The sequence below is a fragment of the Anas acuta genome, chromosome Z (genome assembly GCF_963932015.1).
Source record: "Anas acuta chromosome Z, bAnaAcu1.1, whole genome shotgun sequence".
NCBI lineage: Eukaryota > Metazoa > Chordata > Aves > Anseriformes > Anatidae > Anas > Anas acuta.
Window position 1 is genome coordinate 31,337,724 of NC_089017.1, and position 16,767 is coordinate 31,354,490.

The 16,767-nt window shown below is 38.0% G+C and overlaps 1 protein-coding gene across 7 annotated transcripts in view; it reads right to left on the minus strand.

Annotated features, from left to right (window-relative positions):
• SLC24A2 (solute carrier family 24 member 2) overlaps positions 1–16,767 on the minus strand; it is a 164,155-nt gene that overhangs the window by 78,246 nt on the left and 69,142 nt on the right. For 5 of the 7 annotated variants that reach the window (XM_068666424.1, XM_068666420.1, XM_068666418.1 and 2 more), the window contains one exon: positions 3,954–4,004. The exons of the other annotated variants lie outside the window; for them this stretch is intronic. In XM_068666424.1, coding sequence (XP_068522525.1) covers positions 3,954–4,004 — 51 coding nt within the window. The remainder of the gene's footprint in view (positions 1–3,953; positions 4,005–16,767) is intronic. 7 annotated transcript variants of the gene reach the window in all.

Below are 16,767 nucleotides of genomic sequence, written 5' to 3' on the forward strand. Positions count from 1 at the left end.
ATTGTCAAGTGTCTCTCTTCTTTAGGAAGAATTTCCTACATTGACATTTGTAAGTCACACACCCACAAGTTCATTCAGGAGGCTGTTCCACAGTTATATGTCACTGTCATGAAAATTAACCTCATCATTTGAAATTGAAAGTGTTTTTTTGCTTATCTTTATTTCTCAGTATATGCAAGCTTCAGCTTATGTTGTTTTACATCATTACCTGCTGTTCAATTCATGCAGTGTAAGTAATAAAACAGTGTGAGGAAATGATTAAAGGACATAAAATCAACTATCAAAAGTGCCATTGCAGGAAAGAGGTAATACTAGACTGCCTGAAGGCACTGAGATGTAAAAGAAAGCAGAGCTGTGGTTCCTCCTTCCTAATCCCTGCCCTTTTTGTCTACTAGGTCCAAACAACCAAATCAGAACTTCTTCAGACCCACCAAGAACCAAGAAACAAGATATTTTTAAGTTATTCAAATTTACAAAAAGCCTCAAAAATTTCATCTTAGGCATACATGCTCTCTTGTGCTTTTTTTCTTATCTTTTAGTGGCATTACTAAATGAACCCATAGGAATTTTATGTTATTTTTAATTCTTGGAGAAGCTAGAAGCTTTTGTTTCCTCTTTAACAGTCCTATGTGCTATGGGTTTTACTACCTAAGCATAATTTTTACAACAGGTGCCATAAGAGTGTAGATCAATGACAGTGTTTGACTTCATGGATAAAAATAGGATAATAAAAAGAGGATAATAGCTATAGAAAATTCTTAATTAATCTAGATTTGCTGAACTTGGACAGACATTGCAATTCTTTAACCTTTAAAAAGCATGACCCAGAAGGAACATGAGATCAAGGCTGGGTGATTAGGAAAGAAGGTAGCTTAAAGTTAAATTTCTTATATATGAATGTATGCAAACAAATCAGTAGTGTATAATAAACATACACCTTGATCTGCATGAGCATATCCAGCAGGCATCAGCTGGCGAAGATTGCCTTCCTGATTATGGACGTGTTAAAAATGCAATCATTTGACTACAATCTAAATTATGGGCTACAGTTTCACCTCTGATTTTACAGAAAAGTAATTTATCTTCAGAAATCTACTGGTTTAAAAAATGTAAGACTATCCTTTGTCTTCTTCTTAGTCTCAGATCAAATGTAAATTACTACACATATGTGCCATCAGCGCTATAGCTGAGCTTTCATAATATGCCAAATCTGTGGTTGTTGAGCAGTCTGAACTGTTCCTACCAGTCTGTTTGGTGACCAGCTGTGGAACAAAGCTGGGAGGCTGCAAGTGATCAATTTTAGAAATTTGCTTCATGCACTTTCTACTTAAACTGTAAAATGCTGCAGAAGTGCTACATGAAAATATGTGCAGTTTTGTCATGTTGTAGGCTGTTGGTGGAGGCTACTTCACATAGGATTAATGTGAGGTTCTTTTCCCATCTGGTAGGGTATGTTGTCTCTCTGAGTTGGACCTGATTAATCGGTAATTAATTTAAAACAATTTGTGAGGATGAATATCATTTGTTTGCTGATTAATCAGCAATTAATCTAAAGTCAGCGTCTGACCAAACAGAGCAAACAAAACAGATCAGTTCCTAAGACCTGGAGCACAAAGGCCCCCAGTGGCCTTTAGGCTGTATCTGGTATTGTCAGCTAACTGTCACATTTTGTCTCTGCTTATGCTGATGCAGCAGCAAAAATATATGTGCCCATGCTTCTCCATCAAAAGAATGAAAGAATTCAGGGTATGGGTGGGAGCCCAAGGATAAGGATGTACAGCATTAGAAACAAAAATCTGGAATTTGCAACTGGATTTACACATTACTGTGGCTAACTGGTTAACTTACTGTAGAAGATGTACAAAAAGCTCAGACAAAAAAAAAAAAAAAAAAAAGGAGAGAAAGGGATAATGAAAATAAGTGAGTAAGTGTAATGTGGAGTGATGAGGATTATATTTTTGAATATCCAAATAGAGAGTTGAAAATATAGCACACTGATCTAAATATAGCTTCTGGGATACACTATTCATTATTGCTTTATGAAATGCATTTGAAAATGATTATGACAATTGTATTTGAGAAGCTAAACTGTATTGTAGACTTGTCAGTGTTAATACTCCTAAAGACAAAGAGTTTCCTTCTTTCTTTTTGTTACTGGAAAATTTTTACTACTAGATTTTAGATACTGCTACAGTATGGTCTTTGATTATTTATTCATGAGGAGTGTTTTCTGAGGTGACATTGAATATTAATAGCATTACGTCAGTATAGGCGCAGTGATAATATAGGCATATAATGTACATAGCATTCTTGCATGGATAGTTTCCCATGAATATCTATTTTTAATTACCATTACAGTATTTATAAAAACCTGAAGACTACTTATGCAGCAATTGTTTTTGAAATGGTAGGTTTCACACTTTGGAATAAAGTATAAGGACCTTAACATATCCAGCTCTGAGGCTAGAATGAGAAATGACATTTGCTACTTGAATGTAAAAAACACTGAGATGATAAGTGCTGCAAAAGCTTTAGCTCTGGTAGCCTTATCTGAATCGGCTTGGTTAATGACTCATTTCAGGTGCTTCAGAAGTGTGTTTAAACAACACATACACCAAGGTTTGCCTGGTAAAATCTCATCTCAAGCATCTTCTCTTATATTAGTACCACTTCTGTGAGTCAGACAATGAATCTGGTGGTGCTTCCAGGCTGCCCTACAAGCTGGTGGTCATGCTTTCTCCAGAAGAAACCATCATCTTCCAGTATCAGGCACAAAGGTGGAAGCTGGCCCCAGGACAGTAAGCATATGTGATTATAAGCAGCTCAAATAAAAAATGAGAAAGAGTCAGAAGTTATTTTTGTTGGTGGTGGTGTTTTTTTTTTTTTTTGGTTGGTTTTCCAGGAGAAATGGCCAGAAGGCATATACTAAAGGTTTTATTAAAACCTTTTAACAAGATCAATCTAAACAATGATCTAGAGCATGTCTATATTCATAATTACAGAGAACATACGCTATTCATCTTATATTTAGAATTAATATATATATATTTATATATATTAAATTATATATATATTAATATATAGAGAGAATTAAAAGTAAGTAGGAATGGGCAGTTAAACTACAGACCTCAAGCTTATCTCCATAGTCAAGCACACCAGTGAGTACTAAACTGAGCACTCATGAAAACTTCTGTCTAGCACTGTAGTCAGACAGCTGGACAATGAGCCTTGATCTTATAGATATTCAGGTCTCAGGTCTGGGAAACTTCCGAATTACAGAAGTGCTGGCTGCAGTTGGATGTAAATGTGGTGGAAATTAAGTAACTGGGCTCCTGAATTAATACAGTAAACATCAATGTTTTTCAATCAGCAGAAAAGTTCCCTGAGATACTGAGCCTTGATTCAGGCTCTAATCACTTCCTTCTTGTATTGTTAGAACCAGGATTTTAAATTGAATATTAATTGCAATTAAGCTTACAATTAATACTCCATGAACAGTCATGCCTAGTTTTGAAATTCGTTCCTTACTTTTGAATAATACAGCAAACTGAAGTTACTTAATAATTGTTCTCAAGCTGAGTGATTTTAACATCCACAAATTACCTTCCTAAATGCATTGTAAAACATGACATAAAATAAGGATTCACAATCTACATTATATTGTGCTGTATAAATTATGAGTGTGGTTTTGCATGTATATTCTTCTTTAATAAAAACATTCTGTTGTATTTCCTTATCTGAAAGTAGCAAAGCTGAAATGTTGAAAATAAAAACCTGAAAAAAGAGCGATAACTGATCACACTGCCAATGAAGTCATGCAAAAAGGAGTCATTCCGTAATGGACAAATTGAAAACAGGAAAAAACAAACAAACAAACAGACAAAAAACAGAAAAGACACTTAAAGTAAGGCTTCGAAAAATGCTGATACGAATGATTCTAAAATATTTCTTACCTTCTTCAGTCATTGTGTCATAATATTTTAGGTTTCCATATGATCCAAGCTCTACAACATCACAGTAAAAGACACAAAGATAAGGAACCAGAAGACATTCAAGAAATGTACACGTTTTTGCATGTGCTTCATAAACTTCAACAGTGATGCAAAAAAATTTTGCAGGACAGTGAAACATGGAGTACAGAAATGGAAGTGCCTTTCCCCCCCACCAGAAATTTCACAAGTCACTTGCTTTAGATGAGTAACTTGCTAGACTGAGATTGAGGAGAAGCATCAAAATCTACTATTCAGCCTTTTCAAGGTGATTACCAATTTGGTGTCTCCTTATTTGGGAATAACATAACAAACCTTGACAGGACTTGAGCAGCAGGAGCTTTGGAAAATGAGCTTTTTTAACATGTCTCAGGACATACAATCAAATAGTTACACATCCAAAACATAATAAATTTAAAACATAATCTCAGGAATTGTGCATTATGCTGTCTCACATACATTGTTCTGATACCAGTGCAGACACTGACATGCTGTAGAGGGTTACTCAATTTAACTACTCTTATTATTTGTGAAACCAGAAAAGATACATTTACTCACTTTACTGGGGGATATGAGACCTAAATTCATTAACATTAAATAGATCTCAATATGATTATAGTCTATCAGATCAGAGAAAAGAATGTAATGCAGAGGTCTGTAGGTCTTTAGGACTATGCTTATTTTTCTGTGTGATACAAATTTATACATAATATTTTTTTTTTTTCTCCAAATGCTGCTTTACACCTCATTTTTGTGTGAAAATATATTTTTTCTTTTTTTTTTTTTTTTTATTAAAAAAAGCATATATTCGTATATGTTTGCATATGTAAAATACAATATATTAATATTGGTCTCAGCATTCTACATAACAGGACAGAGAAAAAAATAAGAACATGGAACAATCTGTAAACAACTTGTTGAGGAATCTGTGGATGGTTTGTTATTTTTTATGTAAAATGTTACAATTGAGTTTCTGTTCATCCAACCTTTGACAGAGCATAATCATACAAAATGGATACTTAACAGTTTGATAGTGGTGTTTTCTTTGGAAATATTCTCTCTTCATGTTTATGAATCTGTTTAAGCAATTAACTATACAAATGCTGGCCAATTATTTTGCTTTTAGCTGATGCACCTCATGATCTTTCAATGTTTTTCCACACAAGTGAATTTTAGTGAAGGTTTGGCCATTAGTTCTTAACTGTAAAACAGTGATATCACATAAAACATATGCTTTAAAAGTCCTTAGTTTTTAATCTATTTGATGATACCTAAATCTGCCAAATGAACATTTCTACAATGCAGAGAAAAAAAAGTGTGTAACTAAAAAACACATGCTATTATCAGTGTTAACTTTATAAATGAATTGTAATTGATTGTAAAGATTCTTTCAGGGACTTGTTTTAGCAAAACCAATTACAAATATTGGCATACTCCTGCTTGTACAATGTAGTCTCTTATTTGCACATAAGTAAACCCATTAGCATATGACATTACTCTAGGTCTCTGTTAAAGCAAAGAAAGATGTCATTTAAAGAGAGAAATTTACCTATTGTTACATGATGTTACAATGATGTTACATATTGTTACAATGATATATAATGAATATATTGTTTTGTAAAAAAATAAAATAAAATAAAAAACTTACTGTTGTAACATAATCTTTGTAGCTACTTTTACACAAAGGAAGCTGTCCAACAACCTTGGTTTTAGCCCTAAAAGCTTGAATTCCTTATCCTGGGAGAGCTCCCTATAACTTCAATTTGCATATTGAACCATTTGGGACCACATGTGCTTTTTAATTCAGGTACCATGCCCACCAACTAAAGGGCCAGCAACTTTGTTTAAATTTATTCTCATTGATCATTGTCTTGACATTTCTATGGTCAGATTTGCTAGAACCTGGGGTAAAGTGTCCACTGGAAGAGGAGGATGGTAGTGGAAGACAGATGCAAAAAGGAACCCAACAGTAATCACAGAAATGGGAGAACACACAGGAGATGACACTGCCTGAGAGGTACTGTTTAAACTCATGGAGAAAAAAGAGTGCAGGAGCACAAGTGAAGATGGACAAAGTTGAGAAGAAGGTTATACCATGGCAACAAAAAGAAAAATGAACAAAATCAATTGGAGGCATGAGGTCTCCAATACAATGGCTGAAACAGAAGAAGTTTCAGAGAAAGCCAACAGGAATGGTGAATTATGCTCCATCTCCAGAAGAAATAAAAGTAGCAGCAAAAAGGCGGGGCACTTGACATACTGACCATCTGTTTTAGGCCTGCTTGCTTCCAATCTGAAGTGAGAGATACAAGGCAAATAGGAGAGAAAAAAAGGAGGCTGATATTGCGGAAAAAGAGAAAAGAAACAAACAGATGTGCATGACAGTGCATGATGCTGACAATAGTTATGCTCCAGGTAATATTCAACACACCAAGGATTAAACTAGGTTAATTCTTGCAGTTAGCAAAATTATTTCCAGGAAAAAAAAAAAAAAAGAAGGGAAAAAAAAAAAAAGAAAAAAAAATCTTGCCGATGAGATTATGCTACGCAAAGCTTTTGTAGTCTTATATGCAGAGAAGAACATTTTATAGAGTCAACAGGCCACTGGCTGCAATGCACAGCTATGATGCTGGAAACTGTCAGCTGCACGTATTCGCATGAATTATTTCGTAGATTTTAATATTACTTGGGTCAGTGCTGTTCAGAAATACCTGACATCTGCTTCTATACAATCGGCCTCTGATGTACTGGTTTCTGTTATAAAATTTTATGTTATAATAGGATTCTGTTCAATATGACTGTAAGTAAACTCAAACTCAATTGAAGTTCTTTTAAAAAAATTTGGATTTGAAAAATTTGTCAGCTTTTAAAATAAACTGATTTTAAATGGCCTTGGAAATCTGAAATATTGTGATAGAGAGTGTTTGAAAAGATAAAAAAAATATATATCCAACATTATTAAAATTTGATAAGTCCAGTTTTGTCAACATGGTATGTGGTTCCCACACAGGTCACAGCAGACAGACTGGCTGCCAGCCAGTACCAGCATCCCCGCTGGTCACAGAAACAAAAAGGATGCTATGATGCAGCTTAACAGCTGATCCTCAACAGTGACAGAGACAATGAATTAATGTGTTGCCTTCTGCATATTTTTTACACCAGAAGAGAACAGAGGGTTCCTGTTAATCCTGTCTGACATTCCTGAAGAATTACGACAAATTTGCCTTATTACCTACTGTTCTCTATTACATATGTAGTTGCCACAGAATATCAAAGTAAACAGAAAGAATATTGTTACTCAACAGTGCCACATTGATTACAATTTCAAACAATATACCTAATTACTCACTTTATTTTCAATGTTCATAGGTACTCACTGTGGTAAAACGCTAATTTCTGCCATAGTCTCTCATGGAAGGAAAGTGCAGCCATTATTTCCAGAGCTCTTTGATCTCTTGCTACCAACATCTCAGATACTGACTGCAGGTGTCCCTCATAATGTTAGGAATCTCTGGCCAAGAGATTCTCACAGTACGCATAAGAAAATTACCTGCTTTAAAGTAACCACCTAGAAGTGTGTACCCATGAAAACTGTGGTTTTCAGGCTCTCAAAAACAAGTAATACATTGTGAGTATCTTAGACATGCACAAGATTTCCATTTGGCATAAAAATACATATTTGCATGAAAATGCATCTCACACTTCTTCACAGTAATTAAAAATCTTCTGAGTTAACATATCTTTCATTCAAAACAGAAGTGATAAAGAGAGATCACTGAAGGTAACACCAGAATTTTTAGTGTAGCTCCATTGTGTGTGACTTCCAAAGTCATGAAGGCATCAAAGCATAATACTTAATCAGCATCAGTGGCAGCTTTGCTTGGAAGGAATTATTAAGCATTCTGGAATGAACATATGGAGAGCATAGCTTTTTCCTGAATTTTCAAACCCAAGCCCATAAATTCAAGCTATCAAAAGACTGAATACATAAGATAGGAGGGAGAAGTGAAACAAGAAAGTAAAGGCTCAAAACTGGTAAAGAAATTGAGAATGAGCTTGCAGTCAAGAACTGCAACTTCATAGCAGTCAAATAATTACTAAAAACATTGTAAGCATGAAACCTATTAGAGTTATATTGGCGAAAAAAAGGGAATTTTGTGGAAGAGTTTGCACATATGATTCTGAAGGTCAGCTGCTTCTTGACAGTTCTTCAGAAGAAATAACAAAGATTTTAGTATGGTCATGCACTCTCACTCTTCAGTGGTCTACTGCATACAAGTGGGCACATGGAAAAGTCAAAAAGTGTATGAAATCAATATGTCACTAGTTTGAGGAGGCCACTTCTTTTTATTTTAAGCGAGGAAAATACACAAATTTTCAGTAGGATACATAGTTTATGTCTGTTAAGACATAAACAAACAAGAACAACATAAACAGCAAAGCTTTGATGATCTCCTTAATGAAGACTTAAACCTGATGAGGATTCTCTTCTCTTTTTGAGTGGGTCAGAATGGACACAAGAGAAAACCAAGGAAACAGCGTCCCAGTGAGAGAAACTACAGGGAACCCACAACTAGTGATTAATGCTCCCTGTGTGCTACAGAACTGCAGGATCTGAATGCTATTCACTGATGGGCTTCATGGATCATAGGCTTGTGGTGGGGTAGCTATGACACCTCAGTAGACGTTCTCCAGCAGATCCTGCTGCCACTGTTGGAAATACGTGGACATCACTCCCCAGCACAGCTGGGGACACTACCCCCATGTCCCCAGCAGGTTTAAACCACAGAGTTGGGCTAACACAAACTTTATCCACTCAGTTTTATAAGTTGACCTACTCATTCTTGCTAAGTATCAGCATCTGACAAGCTGTCAGATGGGAAAGAGCTGTGACACTTGACAGAGAAATGCTGCAATAAGCTCATTGGCTAGCTGGATCCAAAACAGGCTGTCTGTCTATTGCCAGCTGCAAATGGAGGAAATGAAGGCTGGGTTTATGACAATAGAGTTTTCCACTGAAGGCTGTAGGTTTACATTAGTGCTACTTAAATCAAAATATATTCCTACGTATTTTGTGGGACAATAGCAAGAACAGAGGTCGAGACTGGGGGAGAAGGGGCATGGAAGAAGTCAGAATGAAAGTTCCTAATAGCAGTGTAGTTAATTATTTGTCTTTGATTATACTGTTCCACAGTGAATAGAAACTTTGAATAAAGAAATTAACAGCTTAATAGAAAGCCTACAGCTTTGGGGATAAATATGCTCTGTTTACTTTTTTATCCTCCAAGATAAGAACGAAGATAATTTTTGCTAATTCTGTGTTTAGAAGTGATTTTAAGGGTGTCTTTTTTTCTGACTGTACTATGTTTTTTTGTTTTGTTTTGTTTTGTTTTTGTTTTTGTTTTATCAAGTATTTTGCATTTATCATAATGTTTTTCTAATTATGTATGTTCTGGATGGATCTTCTAAATAGCCTCCTACAATAGACAATAGTAGTGGGTGTGGCTGGCATGGAATTAACTTTCCCTGGAGCAGCCCATACAGCATGGCAAGAAGTGGGGAGAGGATATTACCAGGGTAGATGTCCTAAACCAACAAAAGGGATATTCTATACCACATGAGGTCACACTCAGCAATAAATGCTGGGCAAGGGGAAGGGTTTTGGGTTTACATGGCAAGGGTTTGGTAGATGGGGGGGCTACATAAGTGGCCTCTGTAAGCAGAGCCCAGCAGCTGCCCCACGTCAGGTCAGAGCCAACTTCCGCCAGCTCCAAAGGGCCCTGCTGCTGGCCAGAGCCAAGCCAAGAAGTGATGTTGATTGAGCCTCTGAGAAAGCAGATTGAAGAAAGGGAAAAAAAATGCTGCACAGCAGCAGTTGGGAGAAAGAGGAGTGAGAACCAGCCCCGTAGACCCCAAGGTCAGTGGAGCAGGAGGGCAGGAGGTGCTCCAGGCACAGCAGCAGTTCCCCTGCAGCCTGTGGAGAGGGCCCTGGTGGAGCAGGCTGTCCCCCTGCAGCCCATGGGTCCCACATGGAGCAGATCTCCACGCTGCAGCCCCCCCATGGGTGGAGGAGCCCCCGGTGGAGCAGGTGGATGTGGCCTGGAGGAGGCTGAGACCCATGGAGCCCCTGCAGGAGCAGGCCCCGGGCTGGAGCTGCAGCCCGTGGTGAGGAGCCCACGCAGGAGCAGGGGTCTGGGGGGAGCTGCCCCCACCCGTGGGGGACCCGTGCTGGAGCAGTTTGCTCCTGGGGGATGGATGGACCCTGTGGTACGGAGCCATGTGGCAGCAGGTCTTGAAGAGCTGCTGCCTGTGGGCAGCCCCCACAGGCTCGGTTTGGGAAGGACGGCATCCTGTGGGAGGGACCCCATGGGGAGCAGGGGCAGAGAGTGACCGTGAAGGAGCCGCGGAGAGAAAGTGACAGGGACTGACCGCAGCCCCCATTCCCCTGCCCTGCTCAGGGGAAGGACATAGAAGAAAGTGGATGGGAGGAGAGTGTGTTTAGTTTGCTTTTACTACTCATTGTTCTAGTCTGCTAGCGATAGGCAATAAATTATATTAATCTCCCTTTTGCTGAGTCTGTTTTGCCCATGACAATAATTGTAGAATGATCTCCCTGTCCCTATCTCAAACCCTGAGCCCTTTCTAGCATATTTTCTCTCACTTTCCTTTGAGGAGGTGGAGTGAGAGAACAGTTGTGGTGGAGTTCAGCTGTCCAGCTGGGTAAAGCTGAACAAGGAGGAGAGGGCTGGCTCTCATTATGAAGATGTCTATCCTCCCAAACAACCGCTACACTCATTGAGGCCTTGCTTTCCAGGACTTTATCAAGCATCACTCATTGATGAGAAGTAGAAAATAATTTTATTTCCCCTCTTTGCTTCTGCACAGCCTTTGTTTGTCTTTTCCCTCTTTCTTTTCCCTATAATGAAATTATCCTTATCTCAACCTTTGAGCCTTTTTCTTTCATCATACTCCTCCCCTCTTCCTTTGAGGAGGAGGAGTGAAAGAGAGCTTGTGGTGGAGGAGTCTAGCTGCCCAGCACGGTAAGACCACCACAGAAATTTCCTATTGGAAGGATTTTCTTCCCCCTTTAAACCTTTCTGATATGATTTCTGATCTGGGTTTACTTTCATCATCATGTTTTACAGCATCTCCTTTCAATATTCACTTTTTTTTTTTTTTTTTTTTTAAAGAAGGATGAATAGGTGGGCCAGAGGACTTAGAGAAATTCATATTATGACATCAAGCATTTTAAGAAACATTTTTTCCCCAACTTTTCCTATCTCTCACAGTCTTGAGAAAATTCAATTACATAATCAGAGACCCAGCCACAAACATAGAAAGAAGGCCAGTTCAAAAATTGTGCTAGATAAATTGTAGTGGCTATCCAACCTAAAGTTGAATCAACACTTGATTTGGTTTCATCAGCAATGGTAGATTAGGATCAAAGAACTCTCAGCACTTAAAGCATATGAAAGATCTGGTGAAGATTAATATTGCAGGTGTATAATGAGAGTCCTAACCCTTAGCAGACTTATAACAAAAAATAATGCCTTTGTACATAGACTGTTTGAGGTAAAATGTACAAATCCCACAAATTAAAGAATATCAGACATTGTGAATTTTAAAAAGGAGTAACTCTTTTGAAAAAAAAAATATTTTCACTGAAACTCAGCATAAATTTGACTCCCACCTTTTGTGTACTCCATGTACCTGTCTGAATTTAAGAAGTGATTGGACTGTGCACTTAGTCACATGGTCTAAACCTTTGGGTAGACCTGTGCGGTCCCAGGATTTGGACCTGATGATCCTTATGGGTCCCTTCCAACTCAGGATATTCTATGATTCATTCTATGATTCTACCTCTTCTGTTTCTCATAGACTACTTATATCCCATGTAGGACAGACTGGGACAGCTGTACGAGTTCGTATGTATTATTGCTGCAGCAGGCAGAGTAGAAAAAACAGATTTTTCTAAAAGCAAAACCCTTTTTCTCCTACTGCCTCTAGATAATTTAAACTATGCAATTTTTAAGTCAGTGTTGTAGCCTACTTTTTTTGCCTGTGGGCTTTCAAGCTGCCAGTTTCTGAAAAATGGAAGCCTTGCCATTGAGTTGATGCAGTGGCAAATACAAAGGGATCTCTTTTGGATCCAAGTAATACATTAAATAATAATAACTGCACATTTAGAATTCTATGTTTCTGGATTATGCTACTAGTGTTGTTACTTTGTTAACACACCTAAGCAAATAAAGGAAATAATTTAAATGATAAGGCAGAAATTCATGTTGATGTTTATAGTTGACAGTTTATTGACCAGTAGGCAGAACATTGGGTAATAACTAAATTATGTGATGCTTTGTGTCTCTGGGCTCTACAACAGAATGTGGTTGCCTTCCGTCTTGTCTCTGAATTGTGAGCCTCTGTTCCTGTTCTTTCTCCTTATGTGTCCTTACCCTGTTGTTTACTGTAGGTGTTTTTGCCCTGATAATAATCTTATTAAACTTGTCTGTTTTTATTATAATTAGTTTATCATAATTTTATCTAATTGCAGTGTGAACAGAAACATAATTAAAAATGTATACAATCATACTCATAGAGTTCTGGGCAGCTCAGGACAGTAACAACACCCAAAAGCAAGATCTGTTTATTTCTTTGGTCTTAGTGCAGCACTTAAAATGGAGACTGAAAACACCCATTTCTTACAGACCATACTGTCTAGCAAATTGTATGGTACCAAAGATTGTCGGAGGTGTGAGAGGATCCATGGGTTTTTAATTGATATATGTTAAAAGGCAAGTATTTTTAAGGAGGTGACTAACACATAAGTAACGGAAAAAAAAAAAAAAAGTCATGTAAATGCATATTACGTGTCAGACACTGCTTTTGATATTTCTGAGTGATTATTTTTTCATTTAAGAAAAGCATGAAGTATCTTATTCCTGATGGCTTTGCTTCCTTTTCCAACTTTCCAAGACATGTGCTATGCATTTTCTAGGACACAGAAACACCAAAGGACAACTGATTAACAGAATTGACGCTGTCTGGGTCAAAGACAGTTCCCACTGACTTTAAAGGGGGTATTTCTTTCCAAAGAATTTCTAATATTCATGCAAATAGGAATTCTAAAATGTAGACATGGAGACTGCATTTTCTCAATGATACTGGGGGCTTTACCACTAATTCTGATGGTGACAGGATTTTACCCAGTAGCTGTGTGTTCGGGCTCTGGCTGGGATGGAGTTACCTCTCCCTGCAGCATTCCATATAATTCTGTGTGTTGCGCTTGTAGATAGAACTGCACTGGTATCACACCAGTGTCGGGTCTGCTACTGAGCAGTGCTGGCACAGCAGCAAGACTCCCTCCAAACCCCCCAAGAGCCAGCAGGCTGGGGCTGGGTAAGAGATGAGGAAGGAACATCACCAGAGCACCTGACCTAAACCCACCAAAGGGATATTCCACACCATGTGGTGTCACACTCAGCAATAAAAGGCGGGGGAGGGGAAGAAGAGGGGAAGCTCTCATTACAAAGATGTCTGTCCTCCCAGATAACCATTACATGTATTGAGGCCCTGATTCCCAGGGCATGGCCAAGCATCACTTGTTGACAGGAAGTAGAATATATATATATTTTCATTCTTCGCTTCTGCACAGCCTTTGCTTGATTTTTCCCTCTTTCTTTTCCCTTTAATTAAATTATCTCAAACTTTGACCCTTTTTTTTTCCATCATACTTTCTTCTCCCCCTCTTCTTTTGAGGAGGAAGACTGAAAGAGAGGTTGTGTTGGAGTTTAGCTGCACAGCAGGTAAAACTGCTGCACTGTGATACCTGGCATTCTGGAATGCTGGACACATGCATGTACAGCTCCAGATGCAATGAATTGCCATTCCCATTTTCAGCATGTCTGAGGAAGGGCAGTGTCTGCTTCCTTCACAATCCAGTCAGAATGTCCAATCAACCCGCTGAGAAGGAAGTAATCTACCAAGTGCAAACCGCTGAAGGAAGGCGGAGGACTTTCCACTTCAATAGAAAGCCCCTCATAACCACTGTCATGTCCTTATCTATCCAGACTTATCAACTGTTCATGTTCTTTGTCATTAATATTTTTTTAACAAGGAAATTCAGAGTTAGGAAGAAACTTAGAATAAAACCAATGCCATTAAGCATGGAATTGCATAGTCAGGACAGCTGTACCCTGCTCTGGAATTACACTTGCATTTAAATATTCATGCCTTCCTTTCACACTCTGTAGGGAATCCCAGGAAGAAAATGCTTTCTGAAGAACAGAGTATCACTGGAAAATATCATGGGATGTGAGACAAGAATTTTGCCTGCAGCGAGCAGCTTGAGTAGATTCTATTTAAAAGAATAAAACATGACATACAGAAATAAATTGATGATAAAACTAACACTTACCACAAAACAAACACAAAGGATACATTTCAGGTTTTAGAAAATAAATTAGAAAAGGCACCAGAAAATTTCTGTTATTTAAACTTTTCTACCTAAACAGAAGAATGCCGATTTAAAAGGTGATCTATGCTGCTTATCTTAGAAATTCAGGCTGCTTATATGATTAGAGTGCTTCACCAGTGTGGAAATAGTGACTTAATAAAAGTAGGGAAAACTTAGTTATTAAAAAGGAAAGGGGGACCAGTTCTTAAATTTTTAAGTAGCTTGAAATTCTGTATGTTAAACTAGTATAGAGTGCCGCCTTGCTGCCTTCTCCTGTTTGTATTTTGAGACAGATGAAGTTAAGAAGACCTGTCATTTATTGGTGTAGAGTTTGAAAGGTACACAACAAGCAGATACATTTTGTCATTGAATTGCCCATTCTGAGAGAAATTTATACAGGTTTCTTTGTACCTTAAGTTATGTATCAATACACATCCAATTTTTGATGCACACTATAGACACATTCTGTGGAAAGGATAAAAGTTCCAAACCTGCTCACCCTATTGTCACTGAAAGTGAAGCTATTGTAATTAGAAAAAGCAAGACCAACATTCCCAAAATATGACAAGAATGAATTGCATGTATGCTAAATGAGCCCACTCACTCAAACAATTCAGACTTAAAAATTCCACTTGTTTGGTTGTAGGTACAGATTCAAAATGAACATTTAGATATATCAGCTGAAACATAGCTTCATAATAAAATTTGCTTTTTCAGCCTCAGATACTGTTTTCTCTATGCCAAAAGCCCATGTCTTTGTAGACAGCTCAAGTTACACAGCTGTTACAGTGAGATTTATATCTTATGTGTGCTACATGGAAGTTTGTAATTTCAACTATCCTTTTTTGTCTTCTAAATCTAAAGTAATATTTTTTGATTCCATAAGGGAAACAGCTATTTCTCTCTTAGTGTTCCAAGATATATTAACAGAGCTATCTAAGGTAACATCTCTGTCTATAGATCTGTCTTTAGCTGAACATAATTCATGATTTCTACCTTAGTTATGCTTTAACTTATGTTTGGGGAGTTCAGTTTGATGTTGGAAATATCTGTAAAAATACTCATCTACATTAACCATGCAACTTCAGGTGCCTAACTGAGGAATAGAATTTTTGTGGTCTCTACATAGCTGAATAGTAAAGGGAAAGGAGAGTTATGGTTCCTCAGTGCTAATGACTGAGCTGAGAACCATGCCATTGAAAGCCAATCCATCAACACTCTCTTGCAGCAAAGAAGACCAACAGCATGCTGGGCTGCATTTCGTAGACCATTGTACATGTTGAGGGAGGTCATCCTTCTCCTCTCAGCATGTGCAAGACACATCTGGGTTCCGTTACCAGAATGAGTAACTTGGCTACAAAAATGATGAAAGGTTTGGAGCATCTCTCATATGAGGAGATGCTGGGAGAGCTTGGGCTGCTTAGCCTGGAGGAGACAAGGCTCAGAGAGAACTTATCTGTGTTATGTCCAGGTACATCCATTCAAACCTGATGGGAAAGATGAAAAAGCATGAACCAGACTCTTCTTGGAAGCACCTGTTGATAGTGTGCAAGCCAATTAGCACAAATTAAAAATAAGAATATTCCATTTTTATTTATTTATTTGTTTTACTATGATGGTGGTCAAACTAACAGGTAGCCCAGAAAGACTGCAGAGTCTTCATCTGTGCAGATAATTCAAAATGAATGGATTCAGTCCTGGGCAACTGTCTCTAGCAGATCTTGTTTGAGCAGGGTGCTGGCCTAGAGGAGTTCAGGAGGTCCCCTCCAAATTAAATGAAATAAAAAAAAAAAGATTCTGTGAAAGGTAGCTATATAAAGGGTATGAGTATCTGCCTTTGTAAGACAGGATGCTCTCTACCTTCATATCAGACTGAGACTCTGCACAATGGAGAGAAAGGCAAGAAACGAGATTATAACTAACAGCTATTAATTTGTTTGTGAGCCTGGCAGGGAGCCCCCATCTTCTCTGGCAGATGTCCCTTGCAAACGTTTCAGCCTTCAGCAGAAGAGAAAGCCAGAAAGCTCATGTTTTTCTGCTCAGAGGGCTGTTTCTCTGTGGCATGCCAGGAGAGGAAGTAAGAACATTTCCGAGTTGAGTAAGAACAAGTGTGAAAGGATCTAGAATAGAGAATGATACGTAGTCATTTTGTTGAGATTTGCATTATTTTTCATGATAAATAAAATGCTGTTGTGGTTAGAAGCCACAAAAAATTAATTCTTTTATCTCTGAAACAGTGCGAGAAGTGTACTGCGGTCCTGCAGAGTCCATGTGCTGGAAGCGAGGAGATTGGAAGTGCTCAGGTTACTTCAGCAATGCAGAAGG